This window comes from Argopecten irradians, chromosome 16 (genome assembly GCF_041381155.1).
Source record: "Argopecten irradians isolate NY chromosome 16, Ai_NY, whole genome shotgun sequence".
Taxonomy (NCBI): Eukaryota; Metazoa; Mollusca; class Bivalvia; order Pectinida; family Pectinidae; genus Argopecten; species Argopecten irradians.
The window spans coordinates 10,341,909-10,365,606 of record NC_091149.1 but is presented as its reverse complement, the minus strand read 5'-3'; the positions used below and the strand labels follow the sequence as shown (position 1 = coordinate 10,365,606).

Sequence of the window (23,698 nt, the reverse complement as noted above, 5' to 3'; positions counted from 1 at the left end):
GTATAAGTTACCATGACAACAGACCTAGATATATAACTACAGTGACATGTATTGGTTACCATGACAACAGACCTAGATATATAACTATGGTGACATGTATTGGTTACCATGACAACAGACCTAGATATATAACCATGATTACATGTATTACTTGCCATGGCAACATACCTATATATATCTATGGTGAAATGTATTTGTTACCATGACTACAGACCAAGATGTAAACGTATCACTATGGTTACCCTTATTGGTTACCATGACTTCGTATACAGACATGTAAGATATCTTTTTCTTCCTTTTTGAAGTTGGATGTGATTTTTCTCAGGAGGATTGATGTGTTTTTGCCTTACATCAGTTTGATAATAAGAATTGGTGATGTATGATAATAAGTAAAAGTACAGTTATAGAGTATTGTAGTTTAGTTTCCATGGTAACCAGCGTGATTGATGGAGGAGAGGTGTGCAGGGAATAATTAAAGAAAATGTAGAATATGGATTTTTTGTGAAGACATTAATGTGTTTGTATGGTTACTGAGATGAAATGACAGCAGGTTGTGTGGAATCGGTGGTGCGGTGCGGCCAGACATGGCGATTACGGCTGCCGTTACTATGTATTTGTAAGATATATGGCACGTTGTCCCAGCATGGAGAGGATCCCACTTGTCTAACATGTCTATATATTGGACTAGTCCACTTCCAGCTATTGTCCCTAAAACACATGAAATGGAGCCATCCTTTAATTTCCCTTGTTAGCGGTATATACCGTGAATCCAAAGTAACTATCTTGCCTGTTAAAAGACGGTATTTGTCAAACTAACTGCTGCATGGCGAGGCTGACGTAGCATAAACTGAGCTTGCAAGTTTGACTTTGGAAGATTTAAAAATCAATGGCTCAGGCTGGCTGTACAGTAGTTTTAAAGATAGAGTGTGTAAGTTTGGTACTGTGTTACATTAACTTGACACCTACTTCCTCAGGTGCGTTTTCCCTTCAACAACTATAGATCTCCATGTCTGCTGTCTAATTAACCATCTCGGCTGTAAGCCACCACCTGCAGAAACATATCCTACAAGTTATCTGTGACAATTCTTAATGGGAAATCTTCAGGAGATATTAAAACATTTCTTCTTCTAACTTCGTTGGATTTAGACGCAAGACTGTGCAAGTATGTGAGACTATATATATATATATATATATATATAAAAAACAAAACTAAAACAAATCTGCCATCGATCTCTAACATTTTCCCAGCTGCCGCTGTTCTTCAGGATTGTCTTTTGATATTAGTATCAGGGAGATGTTTTGAATTCAAGTTAATGGCGAAATTTATTTGTGTGCTATATATTGTGTAACTTGTGTCTGTATTTAATATAGACCAAATTTCACTTTTATACATGCTTTAATTTAATTGTTTTTTTTATTATATAATGATATTATATAAGAAAAAATGCCTTACATCATCTATATATATATCACATACCAGAATATAAAGGGATCTGGATAATAAAAGACCGAATTTGACAAGTTACACAATAACGTATTTGAATGTCTGTGTCAGCAAAATGTTTTATTTCAGATTCTTGCAGGAATTTATTTGTGTGTTATGTAGAGTGGAACTTGTCTATTACAGATGTCATCTAGACCAGCACGTTAGGCCTATATATGCCAGAATACAGAGAAATCCGGTTTTAACAGGTTTAATACTTTAAACGTATTTGAATGTCTGTGTCAGCAAAATATTTGAATGCAGCTTCTTTCGGGAATTTGTTTGTGTGTTATAGAAAACAGTAGTGTGTAGGAGTGTTGCTCCTGGATCAATGAAAATATCACACTGCCACTGTGTCAGATTGGAGCTTATTGAATCAAAACTTGATTCCAGCGATGGGTGTAGTGTAAAATGTCACAATTATCATACAGCAATCCTTCGCTTGAAAAGCAATTTGAAGACTGCACTCAACGATCTTGGATTACATGGAAATTATTCTGTTATTGTTACTAAATATAGAGCTTTTGTTGAGGTTATATGAAAATATTCTGTTATTGTTTCTATTGATACAGCTTTTGTTGAAGTTATAAGGATTATTTTTTTATTGTTACTAATTATAGAGCTTTTGTTGAGGTTATAAGGATGTTTTAAGGACCTGGCAAAATCTAATATACTGCTATTGTTTCTAATGATACAGCTTTTGTTGAAGTTATAAGGATGTTTTGAGGATGTGGTAAAATCAAATATTTTTTTATTGTTACTAATTATAGAGCGTTTGTTGAGGTTATAAGGATGTTTTAAGGACCTTGTAAAATCATATATGCTGTTATTTTTACTAATAATAGAAATTTTGTTGAGGTTATATGGATGCTTTAAGCACCTGGTGAAATCAAATATTCTTTTATTGTTACTAATAATAGAAATTTTGTTGAGGTTATATGGATGCTTTAAGGACCTTGTAAAATCATATCTTCTTTTATTGTTACTAATAATAGAGATTTGGTTGAGGTTATATGGATGTTTAAATGACCTGGTATACGTAGAACTAAATGAGTCACTGAGTCACAACGGCTGAGTGGTTAAGGTGTCTGACATTCTACCACTAGTCCTACAACTTGGGTTAATTGGTGGTCGAGTGGTTCAGGTGTATGACAATCTACCAATAACCCTTTAAAAACAAAAGGAGAACTAAAATGTAAGCTGCGCATGAAAAATCTCTTATATTTATACAACTTCAACTCCATCTTCCAGTGGAGGGTTGCTTATAAGGATATAACTTCAACTCCATCTTCCAGTGGAGGGTTGCTTATAAGGATATAACTTCAACTCCATCTTCTAGTGGATGGTTGCTTATAAGGATATAACTTCACCTCCATCTTCCAGTGGAGGGTTGCTTATAAGGATATAACTTCAACTCCATCTTCCAGTGGAGGGTTGCTTATAAGGATATAACTTCAACTCCATCTTCCAGTGGAGGGTTGCTTATAAGGATATAACTTCAACTCCATCTTCCAGTGGAGGGTTGCTTATAAGGATATAACTTCACCTCCATCTTCCAGTGGAGGGTTGCTTATAAGGATATAACTTCAACTCCTCTTCCAGTGGAGGGTTGCTTATAAGGATATAACTTCAACTCCTCTTCCAGTGGAGGGTTGCTTATAAGGATACAACTTCAACTCCATCTTCTAGTGGAGGATTGCTGATAAGGATATAACTTCAACTCCATCTTCCAGTGGAGGGTTGCTTATAAGGATATAACTTCAACTCCTCTTCTATTGGAGGGTTGCTTATAAGGATATAACTTCAACTCCTCTTCTATTGGAGGGTTGCTTATAAGGATATAACTTCAACTCCTCTTCTAGTGGAGGGTTGCTTATAAGGATATAACTTCAACTCCTCTTCCAGTGGAGGGTTGCTTATAAGGATATAACTTCAATTCCATCTTCTAGTGGAGGGTTGCTTATAAGGATATAACTTCAACTTCATCTTCTAGTGGAGGGTTGCTTATAAGGATATAACTTCAACTCCTCTTCCAGTGGAGGGTTGCTTATAAGGATATAACTTCAACTCCATCTTCTAGTGGAGGGTTACTTATAAGGATATGACTTCAACTCCATCTTCTAGTGGAGGGTTGCTTATAAGGATATAACTTCAACTCCATCTTCTAGTGGAGGGTTGCTTATAAGGATATAACTTCAACTCCATCTTCTAGTGGAGGGTTGCTTATAAGGATATAACTTCAACTCCATCTTCTAGTGGAGGGTTACTTATAAGGATATAACTTCAACTCCATCTTCTAGTGGAGGGTTGCTTATAAGGATATAACTTCAACTCCATCTTCTAGTGGAGGGTTGCTTATAAGGATATAACTTCAACTCCATCTTCTAGTGGAGGGTTACTTATAAGGATATGACTTCAACTCCATCTTCTAGTGGAGGGTTGCTTATAAGGATATAACTTCAACTCCATCTTCTAGTGGAGGGTTGCTTATAAGGATATGACTTCAACTCCTCTTCCAGTGGAGGGTTGCTTATAAGGATATAACTTCAACTCCTCTTCCAATGGAGGGTTGCTTATAAGGATATAACTTCAACTCCATCTTCTAGTGGAGGGTTGCTTATAAGGATATAACTTCAACTCCATCTTCTAGTGGAGGGTTGCTTATAAGGGGAATAGCAGTAGAGGGGAGGGTGCGTATAGGGGAAGATGCTAATTAGAATGAATATGGTGTAAGATGCTGATGATATTGTCCATGAAACACCAGTGAATCTTTTTTGTATAGCTGAGATTCCAGCACTGCTAGTACTTAAAGATACAAGAAAAATTAGCCATCAGAAAGCCATATACTGATTCTGTGATTCCCCAAGGGATTTCCGCACCGGCTTGTATCAGCTGTTCTATATATCTCTGGGGATTTCTAAGCTGACTTGTATCAGCTCTTCCAGTAGTGTTGTGACAGCCTGATAGCTGTATAATCAGATTCTCTAATCCGTTTAATTTCAAATCTTCAACCACTTTTCCGAGATTCAATCTAATCAGGCAATTCTCTGGATCAGCAGAATATTGAACCGCACTCATTTCGGAGTTTAACTTAGTGCAGCATTGGCTGTTCGATCAATGCATTTTAGATTAATTCTCGATACCATATACTGTAGCAATTTTATATTTCAATGGTAGAATTTATTTTAGCAATGTTTTTTTTATTTCAACAAATCTTTTCAATGTCCTAATCTGAGCTAATTGATTCTTATTTAAATGACCATTTGTTAAAGATGCTCTACTGCGGACTGAGCATAAATGATACTCATCTTTTGAACAATAATTGGAGTTTAATCGAGTATATTTTTGTCTAATTAACACAAAAAAATGATATAAAATAATTTATTTTGCTTTTGGTGCATGCAGTGCTTCATTCCATATAGGACATAGTGCCAAAGATATTTTTCAGGACACAATTAATTATTTTTAATATTTTTATCTTGAAGTAAAATTAGAAGCTCAAACTTTTCAATGGTGTAAATTAGTATGTAACTTTTGTAACTGAAAAAAAATACTGATTTGTCTGCTCCTGTTTGTTAGTTGTGGATCATCTTTAATTAACATAATAATTAATAAAGGACATAAACAAAAATGTGCCACATATATGTACAGTAAAACACATTTATAACGACAACACAAGACAAATTCATGGTTATGATGTAACTACTACTGTTCATTTTCTGTCGAGGTTCAGATGTTTGTAATATGTTTAGAACAAACTATCTATATATAGCGAGTTAAATTCCGCTGGTGCCCTGAGGTTTGTGTTTGTCTCTACACCTAAACATGTCCTATAATACAGGGCAAAGGGTCTTTAAATAAATCACCTTTGATTTTCAAAGTTTGGTTTTAAATTCCAACATATGAATTATGAAAATTTTTTGTGTGTTTTACAGAAACATGGGACAACTTCCCGTAGCCTGAGACCTGTCAAGCTGGATGCTGAGGTAAGCATTACTTAATTTTTTCTATAATTTTTACTCCAGCTGAATGCTCTATCGACTGAGCTATCTGGTCATCTAAAATCGACCCAGTTAAAACCCTTTACAGTCCACCCTCCTTTCTCGGTTTTCATCTTGAAAGACACACAAGACACTTATACCACCACCACAGATATTTTGTTCAGTCCTAAGTTTTTTACAGGAGAGGATAAGTTATAGTGGCCAGATGTGGGCTCCAACCCAGGACTTGCGAATGCTAGCTGGATGCTATACTGATTGAGCTACCTGGTCACCGATGAATAACCCAGTCCAATCCTTCTACAGTATTAAGATCCTTTTTAATTGTCCCGCCTAAAATTGCATTTGATGAAGACAAACTCAAGGACCTTGATTAAGTAATGTTTATGATTCAAGTGATGATTTTATCATATCAAAACTGACACATATCAGCACCAATTTCACCTTTGATATTTCATAATGGTCTGGTCTATTCTTTTATTTAGAAGAGCCTAAATGTGTCTTTTAGGGATGAATAAGTTCATTAATCTTTACCCCCAATATTTCAAAATGGAATGGTCTTCACTTTTATTTAGAGGAGCCTAAATGTGTCTTTTAGGGATGAATAAGTTCATTAATCTTCAATCCCAATATTTCATAATGGACTGGTCTTCTCTTTGATATAGAAGAGCCTAAATGTGTCTTTTAGGGGTAAATAACTTCATTAATCTTCAACCCCAATATTTCATAATGGAATGGTCTTCACTTTGATTTAGAAGAGCCTAAATGTGTCTTTTAGGGGTAAATAAGTTCATTAATCTTCAACCCCAATATTTCATAATGGACTGGTCTTCTCTTTGACTTAGAAGAGCCTAAATGTGTCTTATAGAGGTGAATAGGTTAATAATTGCTTCCTTTGCTTCATTGAGTTTCCAAGCGATTTGAAGTCACTCTTTCTAAGCTGATCTGTACTGTAATCTCAGGTCACGCCTAACAGAGTCGTCTTAACTACTAACTGTACAGAGCGATATAGCTTCTTCCAGAAATCAATAACTTCCAAATGATACCCTGACTGTAACCGTTCATTTTATAGTGGTACTGCCGACACGAGACTCGCCAGTTTTACTATCCAAGAAATTTCCTGTACTGTCGCTGTTGATTACAACAGATATATAAAATATATAGATATGTTGTTATAATATGACTAAAATACAGATGTGCTAGCTCGATTGGCATAACTTCAACCAATTGTTGTTCTTCCGTGTAGGTTACTGTATAATCTATATAGAGCATTATCTCAGAAACACAAAAGAAGACAATTTTATGACCCGTATCTTATCCAGACATTGTATATTTAAGCATTATTGTCAATATATTTTGGGTTTATTAAATCATAGATAAAAAATAGAAGGACATTTTTCATAGACGTGATAAAGAATGTCTGTTTTTGTTTTTTTTTTTTTTTTGTCTATGACTTCATAAACTCAAAAGATATTGAAAATAATGCTGATGATTTTATTTAGATAACTCAATTAGGTACTAATTATTGGGAATAATTTTGTTCTTAATTTTACAATAACACAAATTGAGGTGCTGCATATTGATATCTTATCCAATAGTTCAGTTTAAATTTGGTCAATGATTACAGCTTTTTAAATATCCTGCAAAAACGATCTGTATAGATATGACATCATAATACTTGAAGTACAATTCTTTCGGTCTATGAAAAAAAATATCCTTGAAGATATAACCAATAGAAATGAGTGTAACATATGAAATCAAATCATTACCTATAAATAGAATACTCCTATCCTCCATATCCACATACATGTATGTAAGAGTATTTTTCTCGCATACCTTGATGTTTTATTGCACTTTGGTTTCCTACCACATTTAAGACCTGGCACTCACACGGATATAACTGGGCCATCGAAAGTGATTTGTATATATTGTATTACTTGTTTCGCAATCAATTTAAAATAAATAAAGTTTATTTCAGAATAAGAATACCAGAATATAGGTCATTGTGACCTCTATTTTGACCTTTGACCATTTCTTCAACATTTCTACTATTGTGTCCCAATTTATTTCTGCATTCAAATATCAACCTAATATTTACAACTTTATAGATACATGTATTCATGAGTTTACAAGTTGTTTGAAAAATTTGTTTTCTGTTTCCCAAGGATTTGCTGCTTTGAAAAAGAAAAAGTTCTGAAAAATATCAGAAAAATTTGATCATTCATCAATGTAAAATTAGTAATAATATATATTAAAAAAATCACTTGCTTATAATACTCTGTATTATAGCCACGGACTGTTATAGTTAAAATTTGACTAAAAGAGATACATAATCATAAGCAACGTAGCTAGGCTATTAACTTTGAAAATATTAAATTTGGGTATCCAAATATATAAGGCCTACATGGCCATGTTAGGGTTATTTTGAGCAATAATTGATAAATATTGAAGGGAAAAAAATATATTTATAATTTAATTTCATATGTTACACCCATTTCTATTGGTTTGATCTTTGAGGTTATTTTTCCATAGACCGAAAGAATTGTACGTCTAGTATTATGACGTCATATGTATAAAACAGTTTCGTGGGGAATTCTAAAAGCGACAGTCATTGGCCAAAAGGAATTATTGTATAAGATATCACCGCGCCATAACTCAATTTGTTTTATTGTAAAAATAAGTAAAATCACAGAAATAATTAATACCGTATTTTCCGGAGTATAAGCCGCTACTTTTTTCCCTGAAAATCGGGAGTGCGGCATATACACCAGTGCGACTTATCTGTGGACGAAAACCAAAATCTGACGATGTTTTGGCATTATTACGTCGTGATTCACATGTGAAAATCGTAAGTTTTACTCGCCAGTTTTGTAAAGTTATACATCGAACAAATCACTGTAAAAGTGTTTAAACGATATAATATGTGATGAAAATATAATAAAGATAAAAATAATAACGTACCAGATACATGTTCAATCGTAAAATTGTTTAATTCATGGAAAATCGGCCGACTGAAGCGTGGTTGTTTACAGTCACAACACAATGGCGGACTGATTTCGCTATCGATTTGCTGCAGGATCGTTACCAAGAAAATAATAACTAAAACGTCAAAAACCATCAAATATCAAACAATAAGTTAAATATATTATTTAAATATTATTTGAGTGAAAGAAATGTCCGCAGACAGGGAAAAAACAATCTTCTGAATGACTGCTAAATATAACTTGCACACGTGTTACACATGGTCAACATGTGTATTTCTCAGAATCCTGTCGCTGTGATTTCAATGAAATAATCGGCAGTCAAGTTTATAGTGTGAATTACATGTAATATAGAACATTATAGCGATGAAACTTCATTTAATCGATCTCTGCAGCGGCAGACACCACGAGGTCATAATCCGGAAGTTTACAAAAATAAGGCTTCGGTGAAATGCATCATGGGATATCTAGTTGACAAACAGTGGAAGAACACTCTAAACGAAGTCGATTGATACAGTAACTCTTTACACAAAGATACATTTAATACACAAAATATATCAAGAAAGAAATTCTTATGCATACTGAAGAAAGTATTTACCGGCGTACTGAAATATGAGCGAGAGTAAGCATGAACTCGAACTTGCACACGTGTTACACATATGTCGGTCAACAGGGGAATTTCCCGGAATCCTGTCGCCGTGATTTCAATGAAATAATCAGCAATCGAGTTCACACACGTAAATCACATGTAATTTAGAACATTATAACGAATGCAAACATCGCACAGTGATATTAAAATCATTTAATCGATCTCTATAGCGGCAAACACCACGAAATCATATCCGGAAGTTTACAAAAATAAGGCTTCGGTGAATTGCATCATGGGATGGCAAGTTGAGAGAGAACACTCTAAACGAAGTCAATTTTAGGTTAATGATAGTCTTGATAATACAGTAATCCTTTACACATCAATATAATTAATACGCGAAGTATATCAAAATAGATATAAAAGAAAATCGTATGCATATTGAGGAAAGTATTTTAACCGGCATGTTGAAATATGAGAGAGAGTAAGCGTGAATTCGTACGGCCGCCATGTTTGTTTACACACAAGCTAAAAGAAGTCTTACGTAATGGCAGAGTAAACAACGAACAGAAACATGACCAAATCAATTTTGCTAAAGATATTTACATCATTGTGAGTTTTATTTGTTATACATTTACAGAACAAGTTTACAGACAGTTTTCGTGATTCTAATCGATCGATAAGCATTACCATGCTTTATTAGAGATCGATCGTATATACACAGAGGGTTGCGTGGGTGCATGGGCCTAACTTTTGGTTGCGGCTTATGTAACGGTGCGTCTTATGTGTGTACAAAACCTGAAAAAATCGTAAAAAAGGCCTCTGCGGCTTGTACACAGGTGCGACTTATTGTCCGGAAAATACGGTAATAGTAGATTAACTAATTAGTAGCTGAGTATAATGCTTATAATTTCATTCAGATAACTCATCTGAATGAAATTATAAGCATTATTCTCAATATTTTTGGGGTTATGAAGTCATAGACAAAAAACAAACGGCCATTTTAATGTCCTTTTGTTTTCGTCTCTGACTTCATAACCCCAAAAGATATAGAGAATAATGCTTAAACATTTAACCTTTGACCTTAACAGGAGCAAGCCAAGATTGCTAAGCTCGGCCTTGAGATGAAGTTAATCACGTCGGAAATGGATGCGGAGACAGACAAGTGGGAGGAGCCTGATAACGACATCGTTAAGCGTGCCAAAAACATGTCAAGTATGGCGTTTAGTATGTACCTTTTTACCCGAGGGGAGGGACCGTTGAAAACAACACACGACCTCTTCGTGCAGGCGGAATATTTCGCAGAGGAAGGCAACAAACTTTATAAAACTGTGAGGGAGTTTGCTGATCGGGTAAGAAGAAGTTTTCTGTTTAACCATTAGTTTATTTGTAAAAATTTGACATCGGATAGCAAATTAATTAAGAAAAGTCAACAAGCTTTTAATCAATTTAATAAATGGAAAAATGTATGCTTTATGAAAATTTCTTAAATTTACTTGCATAGAAACAGTACAATTTACCTCATTGTCGTGTTATATCTTTTTCATATTAACCAATTATGTACCTTTGTTGAGGTCTATATGGTGTTATACTACCCTGGTAGATTCAAATACTAACCAACAGCATAATGGACTGGCCTTGTCTTTGATTTAGAAGAGTCTAAAAGTGTGTTCAGGGGTGAATGATTTAAGGAGTCATAGTCACATGTTAGGGATTATTTGACAGGTTTTTTTTTATCTCAAATTACAGGTACCCCTCTGTGTCCATAGAGAAGAACTTTTGTCACATCTGGACCGAATCCCTTCCTACTGTCAGCAACTCCAGGCCACTCTTAAGTCTCCAACATATGGAAAATCTGCCACATTTAATAAAGTAATCATTAATATTTATTTGCTTCATACTAAATCACACTTTCTGATTGACAGATTATTTTTCTTCATTCTACTATGAAAATCCAGTATGATGACCTCACAATAGTGACCTCAGCATTGCATATTGATTAAGAATGAAATAATCCATTGGATAATCAATGGAATCATATACTTTTAAAGTGTCTTATGTTATCAAGTATTGTGAAAAGATAATTATAAGCATTGATGTCACAATTTTTTAACTTTGTCAGGTTATGAAATAAATTTTGTTTGCTAAATTTTGTAAGAATCAATCTGCTACACGGATGAACACAATTTGCACACAAAATTTCTTTTATACCCGATTAAGTTAAAAAATATTGACATCAATGCTTAAATAATAAGTTAGTATATTACACCTGTTGTAGGAAATTATATTATAATTTATGCCATAGCGAGAACACATATAAGTATTGAGTATTAAACTTAAGTGTTAATTAGACCAAATGAGTGCCCCCATCAATAGATTCCGAATTTGCATATTACAGTGTTGTCTGCACTTGCGGGTAGGTATTGATTGTGACGTCATGTGTTTGCGAGCGTAACGTCATACTTTTCTGAGAAAACGACGGGAATTGCACTCACATAATAATGACGTAACAATTGATACCTACCTGCAAGGGAGCTAACTCTGTAATATGCAAAGACGGAATTAACATTTTAACACAAGCCCTCCATCTTTTGGTTGTGAGTTGGAATCCCTTGTGGGGGCAGTTGCTAGATAATGATTGTTGGTTTGTGGTATTTCTTAGGATAATCTACTCCCAGCAAACCTGGTTGTTGATATGACTAGAATTCTGCTGTTTTTAGACAAGAAATGGGGTGGGATACTAGAATTCTGCTGTTTTAAAGACAAGAAATGGGGTGGGATACTGGAATTCTGCAGTTTTAAAGACAAGAAATGGGGTGAGATACTGGAATTCTGCTATTTTAAAAATGTACAACAAATGGGGTGGGATACTATAATTCTGCTGTTTTAAAGACAAGAAATGGGGTGGGATACTGGAATTCTGCTGTTTTAAAGACAAGAAATGGGATGGGATACTAGAATTCTGCTGTTTTAAAAATGTACAACAAATGGGGTGGGATACTAGAATTCTGCTGTTTTAAAGACAAGAAATGGGGTGGGGTACTAGAATAACGCTGTTTTAAAGACAAGAAATGGGGTCGGGTACTGGAATTATGCTGCTTTAAAGACAAGAAATGGGGTGAGATACTAGAATTCTGCTGTTTTAAAGACAAGAAATGGGATGGGATACTAGAATTCTGCTGTTTTAAAAATGCATGTACCAGAAAAATTCTATTGATCTCAAAATGACATAATGATTTACTATGTATTGATAAATGAACAAATTGGTTTTTTTCATAGGTGGACAGTGCTATACAAGAGACAAAGAACTTGATGAACGCCATCGCCAAGGTTGTAACTACAAGTTTTATCTGTGCTACCAAGGTAAGGGCTATCATAATACTCATTATCAATACTCCAGGGGTTACTATCACTGTCATTATATTATATCTTCTTCTGGACTATCTCGTACTAAAATTTAAGGCAGTTCAGGAGAAAAAAAACTGACCAATTACAGTTTGACAGAAACTTCCTTTGAAGATTACAGGGAGACTGACATCTAACTTCAAAGCAATACTGTCAACCACAGTGTACCGTCTATAGATTCTTTTGATGGACATCCAAAGATATCTCTGCTGGCCTGTGATTGGTCTGTTTTATTATAGCCCGCTTTCTCTGAAATGGGGGATATTAATTTGGGTTTGTCCGTCTGTCTGTAACACTCCGTTTCCGCGCAATAACTGTAACAAATGTAAACTGATTTTCTTCAACTTGGTAACAAGGTTGAATGCCTTAAGTGCCTGGCCAGGTTCGATCAACTCTTTCAGTGGATGTTATTTATCAGAGTTATGACCCTTTAATTTACTACAAATGTAATTTTCTGGAGTTTCTGTGTAATAACTAACAAATGTTAAAACTAATTGTTAAAACTTGATAACAAAGTTAAATGCCTTAAGGGCTTAGCCAAGTTCCATTGCCAATTTTGGCAGATCTTAAATAGCAGAGTTATGGCCCTTTGATTTAATAAAATAGGTCATTTTCTGCCTGAAAGCGGGGGATGGAAATTCCACGAATTTGCTTGTTTTTCTCCTGAACTGCCTTCAAGTGATGCCATGGCGTCACTTGCTTGAAGATTTTTGGTGAATTTAAATACTAATATATTATTTGCTTCTATATTATAGTATAACATTGACTATCGCCGCTCGCCAGGTGGCAGCAGAAGATGGCGGAGCCAGTCATCTGCTGATGCACGCTCGAACAGTTCGGACAATGAGTCAGTGTATAGTAGTTCTGCCGATGGAATGCAACGGAGTTCGTCATCCAGTCGGCAGTTTTCCAGCAATAACAGTTTGGACCGTGCATGACAGGGGGCAGGGCTAGGATGAGTTGTCTGGGGTCAAAAGGTCAACTGCTGCTGATATCATCAAATCATCAAACCCTGACAGCTGACATGTAACAGATTATGACTGATTAGAGCATGGCTATATTTAGACTAAGGGGTCAATAGTTTGGCTGTGAACTAAACAGTCAGTTTAAGACGGACCAATCAAGGCTGTGAGGTATTAGGTCTGTAGCCCCATAGAGAGACATTCCAGGTCAAGGTCATATAAGATTAGAATAAATCTGTCAAGGTCAATTGGTTCTGTCAAGATCAAGTGAGATTACTTTCAGATAATGTTTGAATGCATTTTATGATGCGCTTGATGGATATATTCAGGGGTCGACTAGTCTACTAGTCTGGTTGCCCAGGTGATATATTCAGGGGTCGACTAGTCTACTAGTCTGGTTGCCCAGGTGATATATTCAGGGGGCGACTAGTCTACTCTACTTGTCTGGTTGCCCGGATGATACATACTGGGGTTTACTACCCCAAGAGATATTTCTTATGTACAGAGAAAGATTTAAGAATTTCCTCAATATATTGAAGAGTTCCAGTGGCTACCAGTCAAAAATGATCATTCTTACATAATGAATATTTATGTCTTCATGTAAGTATTCACAGTGATTATAAAGAGACATAAGAATGTATATTTTTGACTGGTGGCCACATAGACAAAGACTAAATATCTAGAACATTAAATCTGGAGATATATATCTGTTTTGTATGTATGAGATTGAAGGCAGGAATTATTCCTTTCTGATAGAATTGAGCTGGAGTTACTCCCCCTGGGCCAAGTTTAGTCAACATTATTTAATGCCAGAAAATTTTCAACTTAAAATTCTTCGCAGGAAAATAATACATAAGTTAAGGAAGTTTCCTTAAGTATACTTACCGTAATCACCTTAATTAGCTCCCCTCCCCCTATAAGTGCCCTCCCTTTTTACCGGGCCCGAAGGGCCGGTGAGCTTATGTCATGGTGCGGCGTCCGTCGTCCGTCGTCCATCCGTCGAAGTCTGTCAACATTTCATTTTAATCGCTACTAGTCATAGAGTTCTACATGGATTGTAACAAAATTTGGCCACAAACATCCTTTGGGGAAGGGGAACAGATTTTGTATAAATTTTGGCTCTGACCCCGAGGGGGCAGGAGGGGCGGGGCCCAATAAGGGAAATAGAGGTAAGTCCTTTAAATCGCTACTTGTCATAGAGTTCTACATGGATTATAACCAAATTTGGCCATAAACATCCTTGGGTGAAGGGGAACAGAGTTTGCATGAGTTTTGGCACTGACCCCTAGGGAGCAGGAGGGGCGGGGCCCAATAGGGGAAATAGTGGTAAATCCTTTAAATCACTACTTGTCATAGAGTTCCACATGGATTGTAACTAAATTTGGTCAAAAACATCCTTGGGGGAAGGCAAACAAATTTTGTATAAATTTTGGCTCTGACCCTCCAGTGGCAGGAGGGGCGGGGCCCAATAGGGGAAATAGAGGTAAGTCCTTTAAATCGCTACTAGTCATAAAGTTCTTCATGGATTGTAACCAAATTTGGCCAGAAAAATCCTTAGGGGAATTGGAACAAAGTTTGTATCAATTTTGGCTCTGACCCTCCAGGGGCAGGAGGGGTGGGGCCCAATAGGGGAAATAGAGGTATATCCTTTAAATAACTACTTGTCATAGAGTTCTACATGGATTGTAACCAAATTTGGCCACAAACATCCTTGGGGGAAGGGGAACAGAATTAATATAAATTTTGGCTCAGACCCCCTTGAGCAGAATGAGTGGGGCCCAATAGGGAAATTAGAGGTGAATATTTAAATTCCTTCAGAGAGAAACCAATAAACCTGTATTCAGAACAGTACTTGGCATTATAAACAAGGTGAGCGATACAGGCCCCCTGGGCCTCTTGTTCTGGAGAAGAGTTGAAGTTGTATAAATGCCTCATCCCATGGATTTAATAATGTTTTACATGTAATGCCTCTGACATCAGCATTGTTTCCCATATTACATGAACATTCGAGTCTTTTTACATGTGAATCCGGACACCTCAATTTCTGAAGTGCCCTGGATGCTAATTATGGCGAATACGATAGGTTGCTTTTCTGTGGAGAATTACTGATAAAGAGTTTCTTAAATTGCAAATGTTCATGAAACTGAAGCCTTGTACTGAATGGGGGTTGAAACCATTCCCTTTACTTGGGGAATTGAAACAAACATCATTCCTAATTTCGTAGTAACCATGGAGATATATATATCACAGGAAAGGGGAGGTAATTCTGATTTATATATACTGATTGGAAGAAAAAGTTATCCCCCTTCCATAGAAATTATTACACCGCTAAATGAGACTGCATTCTAGATCCCCTGCCAGGGAGGATTGGAGTACAATTCACCACTAGCCTGTATAATATAAAATTATCATTAAAATCTAGCTTCATGATTTTGTCCATTTCGAACTAAGGGGAGATAATTTAGTAAATAACTAGAATTCAGTCGAAAAATTCCTTACCGATAAGATTTTAGTGGGCAGTCTAGAGATCGCAGTAAAATATCTTATTCCAATTTGGTTTTTTTTGCCAAACAAGAGTTATTCCTCTTGTTACAGAGGTGAAATAAAGTAAGAGGTATTCCCTTTTCTGTTAATTGGCAATATCGTAAATATAACGTACCCAGCAATCCAAAAATGGTCCCTTTTATGAAATCTGTGTAATTGGTGTCATTATTTTTGACAGGCTTGTGTTCATCTTATTAGAGGTCTATACTATATACATATTTTACATATTTTTTGTTGTAATCTTGCCATTTTATTTACACGGCACATATATTTTGTTGTTGTTGTTGTTGTTGTCAATATTATTTGGGTCAGTAAATTTTCCTTGAGATGTGTTTTATTATCATTGTTTATTCCATATTTATTTATCAGGACAATAGAGAGAGGAAAATTAGTATATAAGAGAAATAAATGTTTGTAACAATTATTATGCAAGAATTCTTAATGGAAAATAAAACATTATTGGGGTCAAATATTTAGCATTGATTAACATGAAATATATCGTAAAACCTTATAATGCATGACTTATTTTGTTTCCAGAAAAAGCCATCGATTCATGTTGCCATAGTGACACTGATTTAATCTTGACCTTATCTCATGAATTCGTATTTAATTACAAAGTCATCATTGTTGATTTATTTGAAGCAAAAAAAAAAAAAATGAAATTGCACCAAACCTAAAATGGAATTATATATTATAGGTTATTGTATTACTCGTACTTAATACAAAGGATTTAATGAAAAATATAGATTTTTTTTTAATAAAGCAGTTTTGAACGAATGTGTCTTAGATCACATCTTATTCCATTTATTGTTATTATTTTCCAAAAGCTTGAAGTTATTTTTTCCATTCTTGTAGTTTTAATTTTGTGTCACTTTTTTTTTCATTTTAGAGCAGATCTCGATTACTGACAGTTTAAACCTAAAGCGTATTTATTATTAGATGTTTGCTGTGATAGGAACTTATTTTCACCCCTTTTCCATTCTTTGAATCAGAGGTGTTCAAATAAGTCGTCAGGGGTGAATTAGTTAAATAATTATAAGAAAATTTATTGTTTAGTTGACACTCTATCTCGTAGTCATTGGTTGTTGACTACTAACAATGTCCAGTGGTAATTGACTATCAAATATGATAATTTGATGTATAAAACTCATAAACTGTTTTATCCACTTGATCTGCTTCAAAATGAGAGCAAATACGTTATTGTGCTTTAAATGCAGGGTCAATAACTCACTGTTTACTATACAGAGTAAACTCACGAAGGTTTAATTTCCCTGTTCGCCAGTTTATAGAATTCTTTCCACCATGTTTCTGAATATTTCGCTGCTGGTTGGAATTTGTGGATTTTAGGAAAAATGTGAATATTCCGTCTTTGCATTTTACACAGTTATCAGATTTTTCAGGGCGAAAACATAAATTTTACCCCCAAAAAATGTTGATGGCACAGTCGATGCCTACCATAAGGGCAGATAACCCGGTAATCTGCAAAGATGGAATGGCTCTTTTTAATATAGAGTTCCTCTCCTTGTTCTTTCGGATCATAAAGAACTCATTTCAAAACATCATAAAAATTCAGAATTTACAAAATATCTTTCAAATAATTCTCATATTATTAATTTAACTCGATAAAAAGGTAAAATTAAGAGTTATCTGTCCTTTGATGTAGGTATTGATTGTTATAACATGAAATTGTGAATGTAACACCACATTTTCAGGTAAAAAAAAAATTAACCACAAAATGTTGACAACACAATCGATGTCTACCCACAAGGGCAGATAACCCTGTAATAGGAAAAAACGGAATGGCTCTCATTAACTTTGATATCAGAATGTCTCCTCCCTGTTCTTTCAGATTGCTCCAGTAGGTCAAGTGGGTCAAATGTTATTAAGATTAAATTTACAGATGTTTATGAATGTGTGAAGTGTTAGCTTTGCTGCATGGATTAAACGTTTTTGATATTTTGCATTAGTGAGGTCTTCAGTGTTGGCTTCTAGATAAAGCTTGTGAAATGTATAAAATTAATGTTAGTGGCCATCATATGTATGTGGCATTATCTTTAAAAGACATACGTTGAGTAGTTGATAATGTTGAAAGCTTAATTTCAAGGTATGTTTATAAGGTTAATTTTTACATGTGTGTGTTCAGAGGTAAAGAAATATTAAACATTTTTCTTTTTATGGTTGACAAATTTAGTTACTGTCAGTAGACAGTTTAAGGTGTTTATTTTTATGTTAACACCTAAACCTAAATGGCTTTTAATTTCTAAGTGAGTATAAAATGTAAAATTGAACATATTAGGGTATTTTAATTTGTAGAATTTTAAAAAATAGTAGCTTACACTTATTCTACACTCATCACTTTCATATTCTATGAGCAATTAAAACAAGTTGTTGTTCCTTAACGCTGGTCAATTTGTTTCCTTGTATTGTCCAAATTGACTTTCATATCAAAACAAAACATTAAATTTACATAGGAGATCTTAATCTGTTTGGCATTATACTTTCATGATTGGCCATCAATATAGAAATTCTAATGTGAAAATTGTTATAAGTACATCTGTTTCTTTTGAGCCTGCAAGGTCCTAAAACCTGTGTTAAGATGACCAATAACTATATTGTACAGATATTGCTTTGAAACAATTTGTTTGTCTGAATGATTCTTTATTAAAGAAAAATTCTCTGTGTTATCAAAATGCACCAATTGACACTCACAAACTTTTATCATTACAAATTGTATATTACAAGTTGTATAACTGGATGAAATCCTCATTCAAAAATTCCCGTTTTTACTTTCATTTTATAGCTTTACACATTCCGTTGACTAGTTCCTCATTTTCGTACTGAAATATCCTCATTTCTTATTAAAAATGATAGAATGGAGTCTTGAGCTGTTCTGGATATTTTGTATACCAGTATACAGTGAAACCTGTCTATAAAGACCACCCAAATGACATGGTAAAAGTGGTCTCTATAGCCAAGTGGTCTTTTTACTTGGGTCTAATTGTGTTATAAATGACCATTTGGGACCCTAAGAAAGTGTTTTTTATAAGTATGTGGTCTTTATATAGAGATGGTCAGTCAGTCAGGTTTTACTGTAATTAAAATAATTCCATTGATTGTATTTACTCAGAGTATTTCTTACAGGATGTGATATAATGTAGCAGAAATGTTTAGTTTTAAATATAATTAAAAAAAAAAACTTTTATACATGTATATATATTAGTACAGTTGTACAGAAATTATGTATTTGGTTATTTGCGATATTTTAGAGAGATATTGGATATTTGTGAGAACTTTCTCCTATGGCATTCTATATAATTAAAGTCTATATAAAGATGATTTAGATATGATACCACTGAACAACATTTTTGTCATAATTGGTTTAAAGATTCTATATGTAGTTTTCTGTTGATTGAACTCACTGATTGATTCACCCCTTAAGATACATTTAGACTCTTCTAAATCAGAGATTAGAGCAGTCTATTACGAAATTTCGGGAATTAATGTGATAATGTATCCACAGAAATATAATAATCATTTACTCCATTGATTTTTAGGGAAAGTAGGTACCACTTTCAATGAAAATATCAGTCATGTACGAAATACAAGGGGAGATAATATTGTTTTGATACTTTTATTTGGAAATCAGAACTTTGTGTGGAAACAGTTTACATTGTTTACAAAGAAGTCATCTTGAAAGTCCCAGAAATTGTTATTATTTTATATTTACATAGGTCATTTCTTATAGGTTCTTCTGCACAATGTTTCAGTACTTTCAGTACTTTGATTTTTTTCTCTTCATTAGTAACATACAGTTCATACCAGAGAATTTTTATTTTCATTTTTTATATGTAAAATAATTATTTATCAATATTGGCGATATATATTTGTGCAATGATTTAGATATTTTGTTAAATACGCAAAACACAACTGACATTTTGTTCTAAAAATAAAAGTTTAGAACCTTGATGCTTATACCTATATTCATGTAGATTTGTAAGTTATTTATAACTCACTCACCCCTGAAGATGCATTTGAGAACTTCTAATTCAAAGGCTTGAAGGGGTAATTATAGATTTACAGGGGTCAATGAGTTCAAAGGTTGTATTTAGTTTTTTGTTTCACTTTTTGTTATTCTTATAACATACATACATTTTGCTGACCATCTTTTAATTCATTTTTCTATTTTCATGAAAAAGTTTGAAACAGAGTTTGTTGTCAATATTTTTAATCTTTTCTTGTTGAGATTATAAATAATAATAAAAAAACACACAAAATTTAGAATACAATTGATAAATGTTTGGTTGATAATGAACCAATTTTAGAAAATCCTTTAGTGATACTTTGTTAATCTATGGATGCATTTTGATTTTGACTTTAATTATTGTGAGTTATATGTTTAAAAAAAATACATATGACAACATTGGGTCAGTCAAACTATTTGCTGCCAATTTCATCTTTGCATATTATAGAGTTATTTGCCCTTGCAGGTAGATTGCAGTTGTGACGTCATGTGTTTGCGTGCATAAGTAAGCAGAGTATTTTACTCAGAAAATAATGATGTCACTGTTGACACCTTCAAACAAGGTAGATTACTATGTAATATGCAATGAATATGAATATGGAATATAAATTTTAGAGCTCGACTTGATTTGTACTCTTCTAAGAAGAGAAGTCTTCTTTGAAGATCTTCACGTCTAGTTTCCAGAAGTAGATTGAGTACTTTCAGTACTTTGATTCTGTGAATGATACAGGCCCAACTGATCTCTTGTTATTGTATTATTTATTTGGTGCTTTAGTGTTTTATTAGAAGCATTGTGTAATAGTTTTATTATTTTATCCGCTATAGACTAATCCAAAGTATATGGATAATTATTTTATTTCTTTTAATTATTTTTTCAACATATCTTATTTATTTCCTATAGTTTTATCTTGCCAAAGAATTCATACACAGACTGATAGATATTATGTTACACAAAGTAATGGGCAACTTCTTAATTTCTTACACAATGTTTTGTTTATCTATTAAATATTTCAATATTAAAGAGTTATCTGCCCTTGTGAATAAGTAAAATTGTTACATCACAGTTTTGCAAGTATAACATCATATTTTTCAGAATGATTCGAAACAAATTTTTTATCAGAAAACGATAATTAACAATCAGCACCTACTGTTGACAGCTGATACCTTGATAATACTATAAACCAATTTTCTATAAAATCTTTTGATTTCCATTTCAAAAGAAGTTCAAGAAGATTAAAAATTTTTCATTGAAAATTTGAATTGAAATTCCCATCAATAAACAAGAATTGACGTAAATCGTAATCACAGAGATACATTTCCCGAAATTAATTGGTTTGTAGAATTTGTGAAATTACATTGCACCTAAAAGAAAGATGGTTTACAGTAAGTCAGTACAGGATACATGTATCTACTAAAAATCAAGATCATCGTTATTTTCCTTTCAAAGAAAAGATGAGTATGCATTATTGAACAAGTGTAGTGGAAGGCAAAAGTGTATAATTCATTATGATCTATCAGAGTTACTGCCCTTTGTTTCACATTCTGTCAGAGTTATTTCCCTTTGGCAGTGTTACTCCCCTTCCTTTCACTCCATCAGAATTTTATCCGTCAGAGTTACTTCCTTGCGTTTAAATCCATCAGAGTTATTTCCCTTTGTTTCACTCCCTCAGAGTTATTTCACTTTGTCAGAGTTATTTTCTTGTTTTTACTTTGTCAGAGTAATTTCCCTTTGGCAAGGTTATTTCCCTTTGTCAGCTTCACTTCCCTTCGTTTCTCTCCAACAGAGATACTTTCCTTCATTTCACTCTATCAGAGTTATTTCCCTTCGTCAAAATTATTTCCTTTTATGTAATTCTGAGTGTCCGATGACTCTCTCTGATAGATCATAATGGTACAACTAGACCTTATACAGTCCTTTTTAGAATTCTGTTTTCCATTTCAGTCGAACCTTAATAATCTAAATGTAGTACCTTGCCGTTTTGTTTCAATTGTGTGTGCTTTTATTACTGCCATGGAAGTATTAAAACGCAACTCATTGTTAAAGAATTTGTCATGGTTATCGTGAATAAAATTCTGATAAAAATGTCCTACTTCTGTCATTTTTTAGAAAGTCGTCGGCTCTATTGAAGAGAGTATTCAGCTTTTGTATACAAGGATCTGATGCTAGATGTAAATTCACTATTGAGAAGCCAAGGTTTGTTAGTTTGATTATTTTAACGTCCTATTAACAGCTACGGTCATAAAAGGACGGACTCCCAAGTATGCGATGTGTAGCGTGTGTGAAATGCGAGGTGCGTGTTTTGGAAAGTGCGGTATATTCGTGTTGTGTCATCTTGTATAACAATTGCCCTTTTATAGTGCTATTTCACTGAAGCAGGCAACCGAAAAACGAAGCAGCATACTCCGACTGGTCACATTATGTTGACAACGGGAGAAGCCAAGGTTCCAAGGTCACTGTGTAATAGTTCGTGGGGATCATATGGGATATGTTTTGCTCTAGCAATACTCATAATGATTTTCTTCCTTCAACAGCTTAGACTTATTAAGCACAAGATCCCATGCGCATATATATGCCACGTTCTGTGTGAGGTGCCTGTTTGTCTACTTTGGGAGACTGGACTGTGTCTCCTTGTGATATTGGAAACTCTTGTTTATTGCATATTGCAAAGACACCGAACAGCGTATCCCATCACGTTGTCTGTTTAATTAATTAACGTCCTATTAACAGATAGGGGCATGTAAGGACGGCCTCTCATATATGCAGAGTGCATCGTGTATGTAGTGTGAGGTGCATGCTTTTCGTTTTTGATATACTCGTATTGTGTCTTCTTGTATAGTGGAACTGTTACTCATTTTATAGTCCTATATCACTAAAGAACATGTCGCCGAAACCCCATCCGGTCACATTATACATGTACTGACAACGGCGAACCAGTCGTTCTACTCCCTGTATGCTGAGCGTTAAGCAGGAGCAGAAACTACCACTTTTATAGACTTTGGTGTGTCTCGACCAGGGATTAGAACCCAGAGCCTACCTTACAGTGGCGAGCGCTAAACAGAACGCCAAAAGTGATGCGGTGTCAAGGGAGACGTTATTTAGGAAGTAGAGAAAAGATAAATTCCTAAATTAAGTCGCCTCTTACGACCATGCGATATGGGCAGCAGGTACAATTCTAACGCCCTATCTGAAGAATAGGCAGGATGTCGCACGGAACATATCATGTATACAAGAAAATTCCTCGCCACACAAGCATACATAAAACATGTATGTATATTAAACCGATGATATAAAATGAAAAATAATACACAAAAAGCAAATGAAGAATGTCATTTTGTTATCTACACAATAAATTACTTTCGTGTACTTAAACGAAGGTATGGAAGATTTATCGAATTGCAAATTTATCTTCCGGGTTCAACCGCAAGCGGTTGATTTCCCCGGCATCGACGTTGGTTTCTTTGAATATTACATTTTGCATAATGCTCACGTGCTAATGGAATTAGCTCATATGCTTATGGGTGTTTACCAAAATGGACAAGAACCAATGTCACGAGATGAACCATACATTCTATAATTATTCTAGCCATCCATTGACATGCAATATCAAAGTGCACACGGAATGGTTTGCTATGAGGCTAGATGCGTCATTGGATAATCTATATTACATACTAGGAAAGACCCACACCTCTGAGGTTTCAGTCTAGTTGAAGTCTCTTT

At 34.4% G+C, this 23,698-nt stretch overlaps 1 protein-coding gene across 2 annotated transcripts in view; it reads left to right on the top strand.

Annotated features, from left to right (window-relative positions):
- LOC138311057 (alpha-catulin-like) overlaps positions 1–22,063 on the top strand; it is a 57,453-nt gene extending 35,390 nt beyond the window's left edge. For both annotated transcript variants that reach the window (XM_069252488.1, XM_069252487.1), the window contains 5 exons: positions 5,419–5,469; positions 10,140–10,400; positions 10,798–10,920; positions 12,328–12,411; positions 13,209–22,063. In XM_069252488.1, the coding sequence (XP_069108589.1) occupies positions 5,419–5,469; positions 10,140–10,400; positions 10,798–10,920; positions 12,328–12,411; positions 13,209–13,391 (702 nt within the window). In that variant the 3' untranslated portion in view covers positions 13,392–22,063. The remainder of the gene's footprint in view (positions 1–5,418; positions 5,470–10,139; positions 10,401–10,797; positions 10,921–12,327; positions 12,412–13,208) is intronic.
- Positions 22,064–23,698: the final 1,635 nt, after the last annotated feature.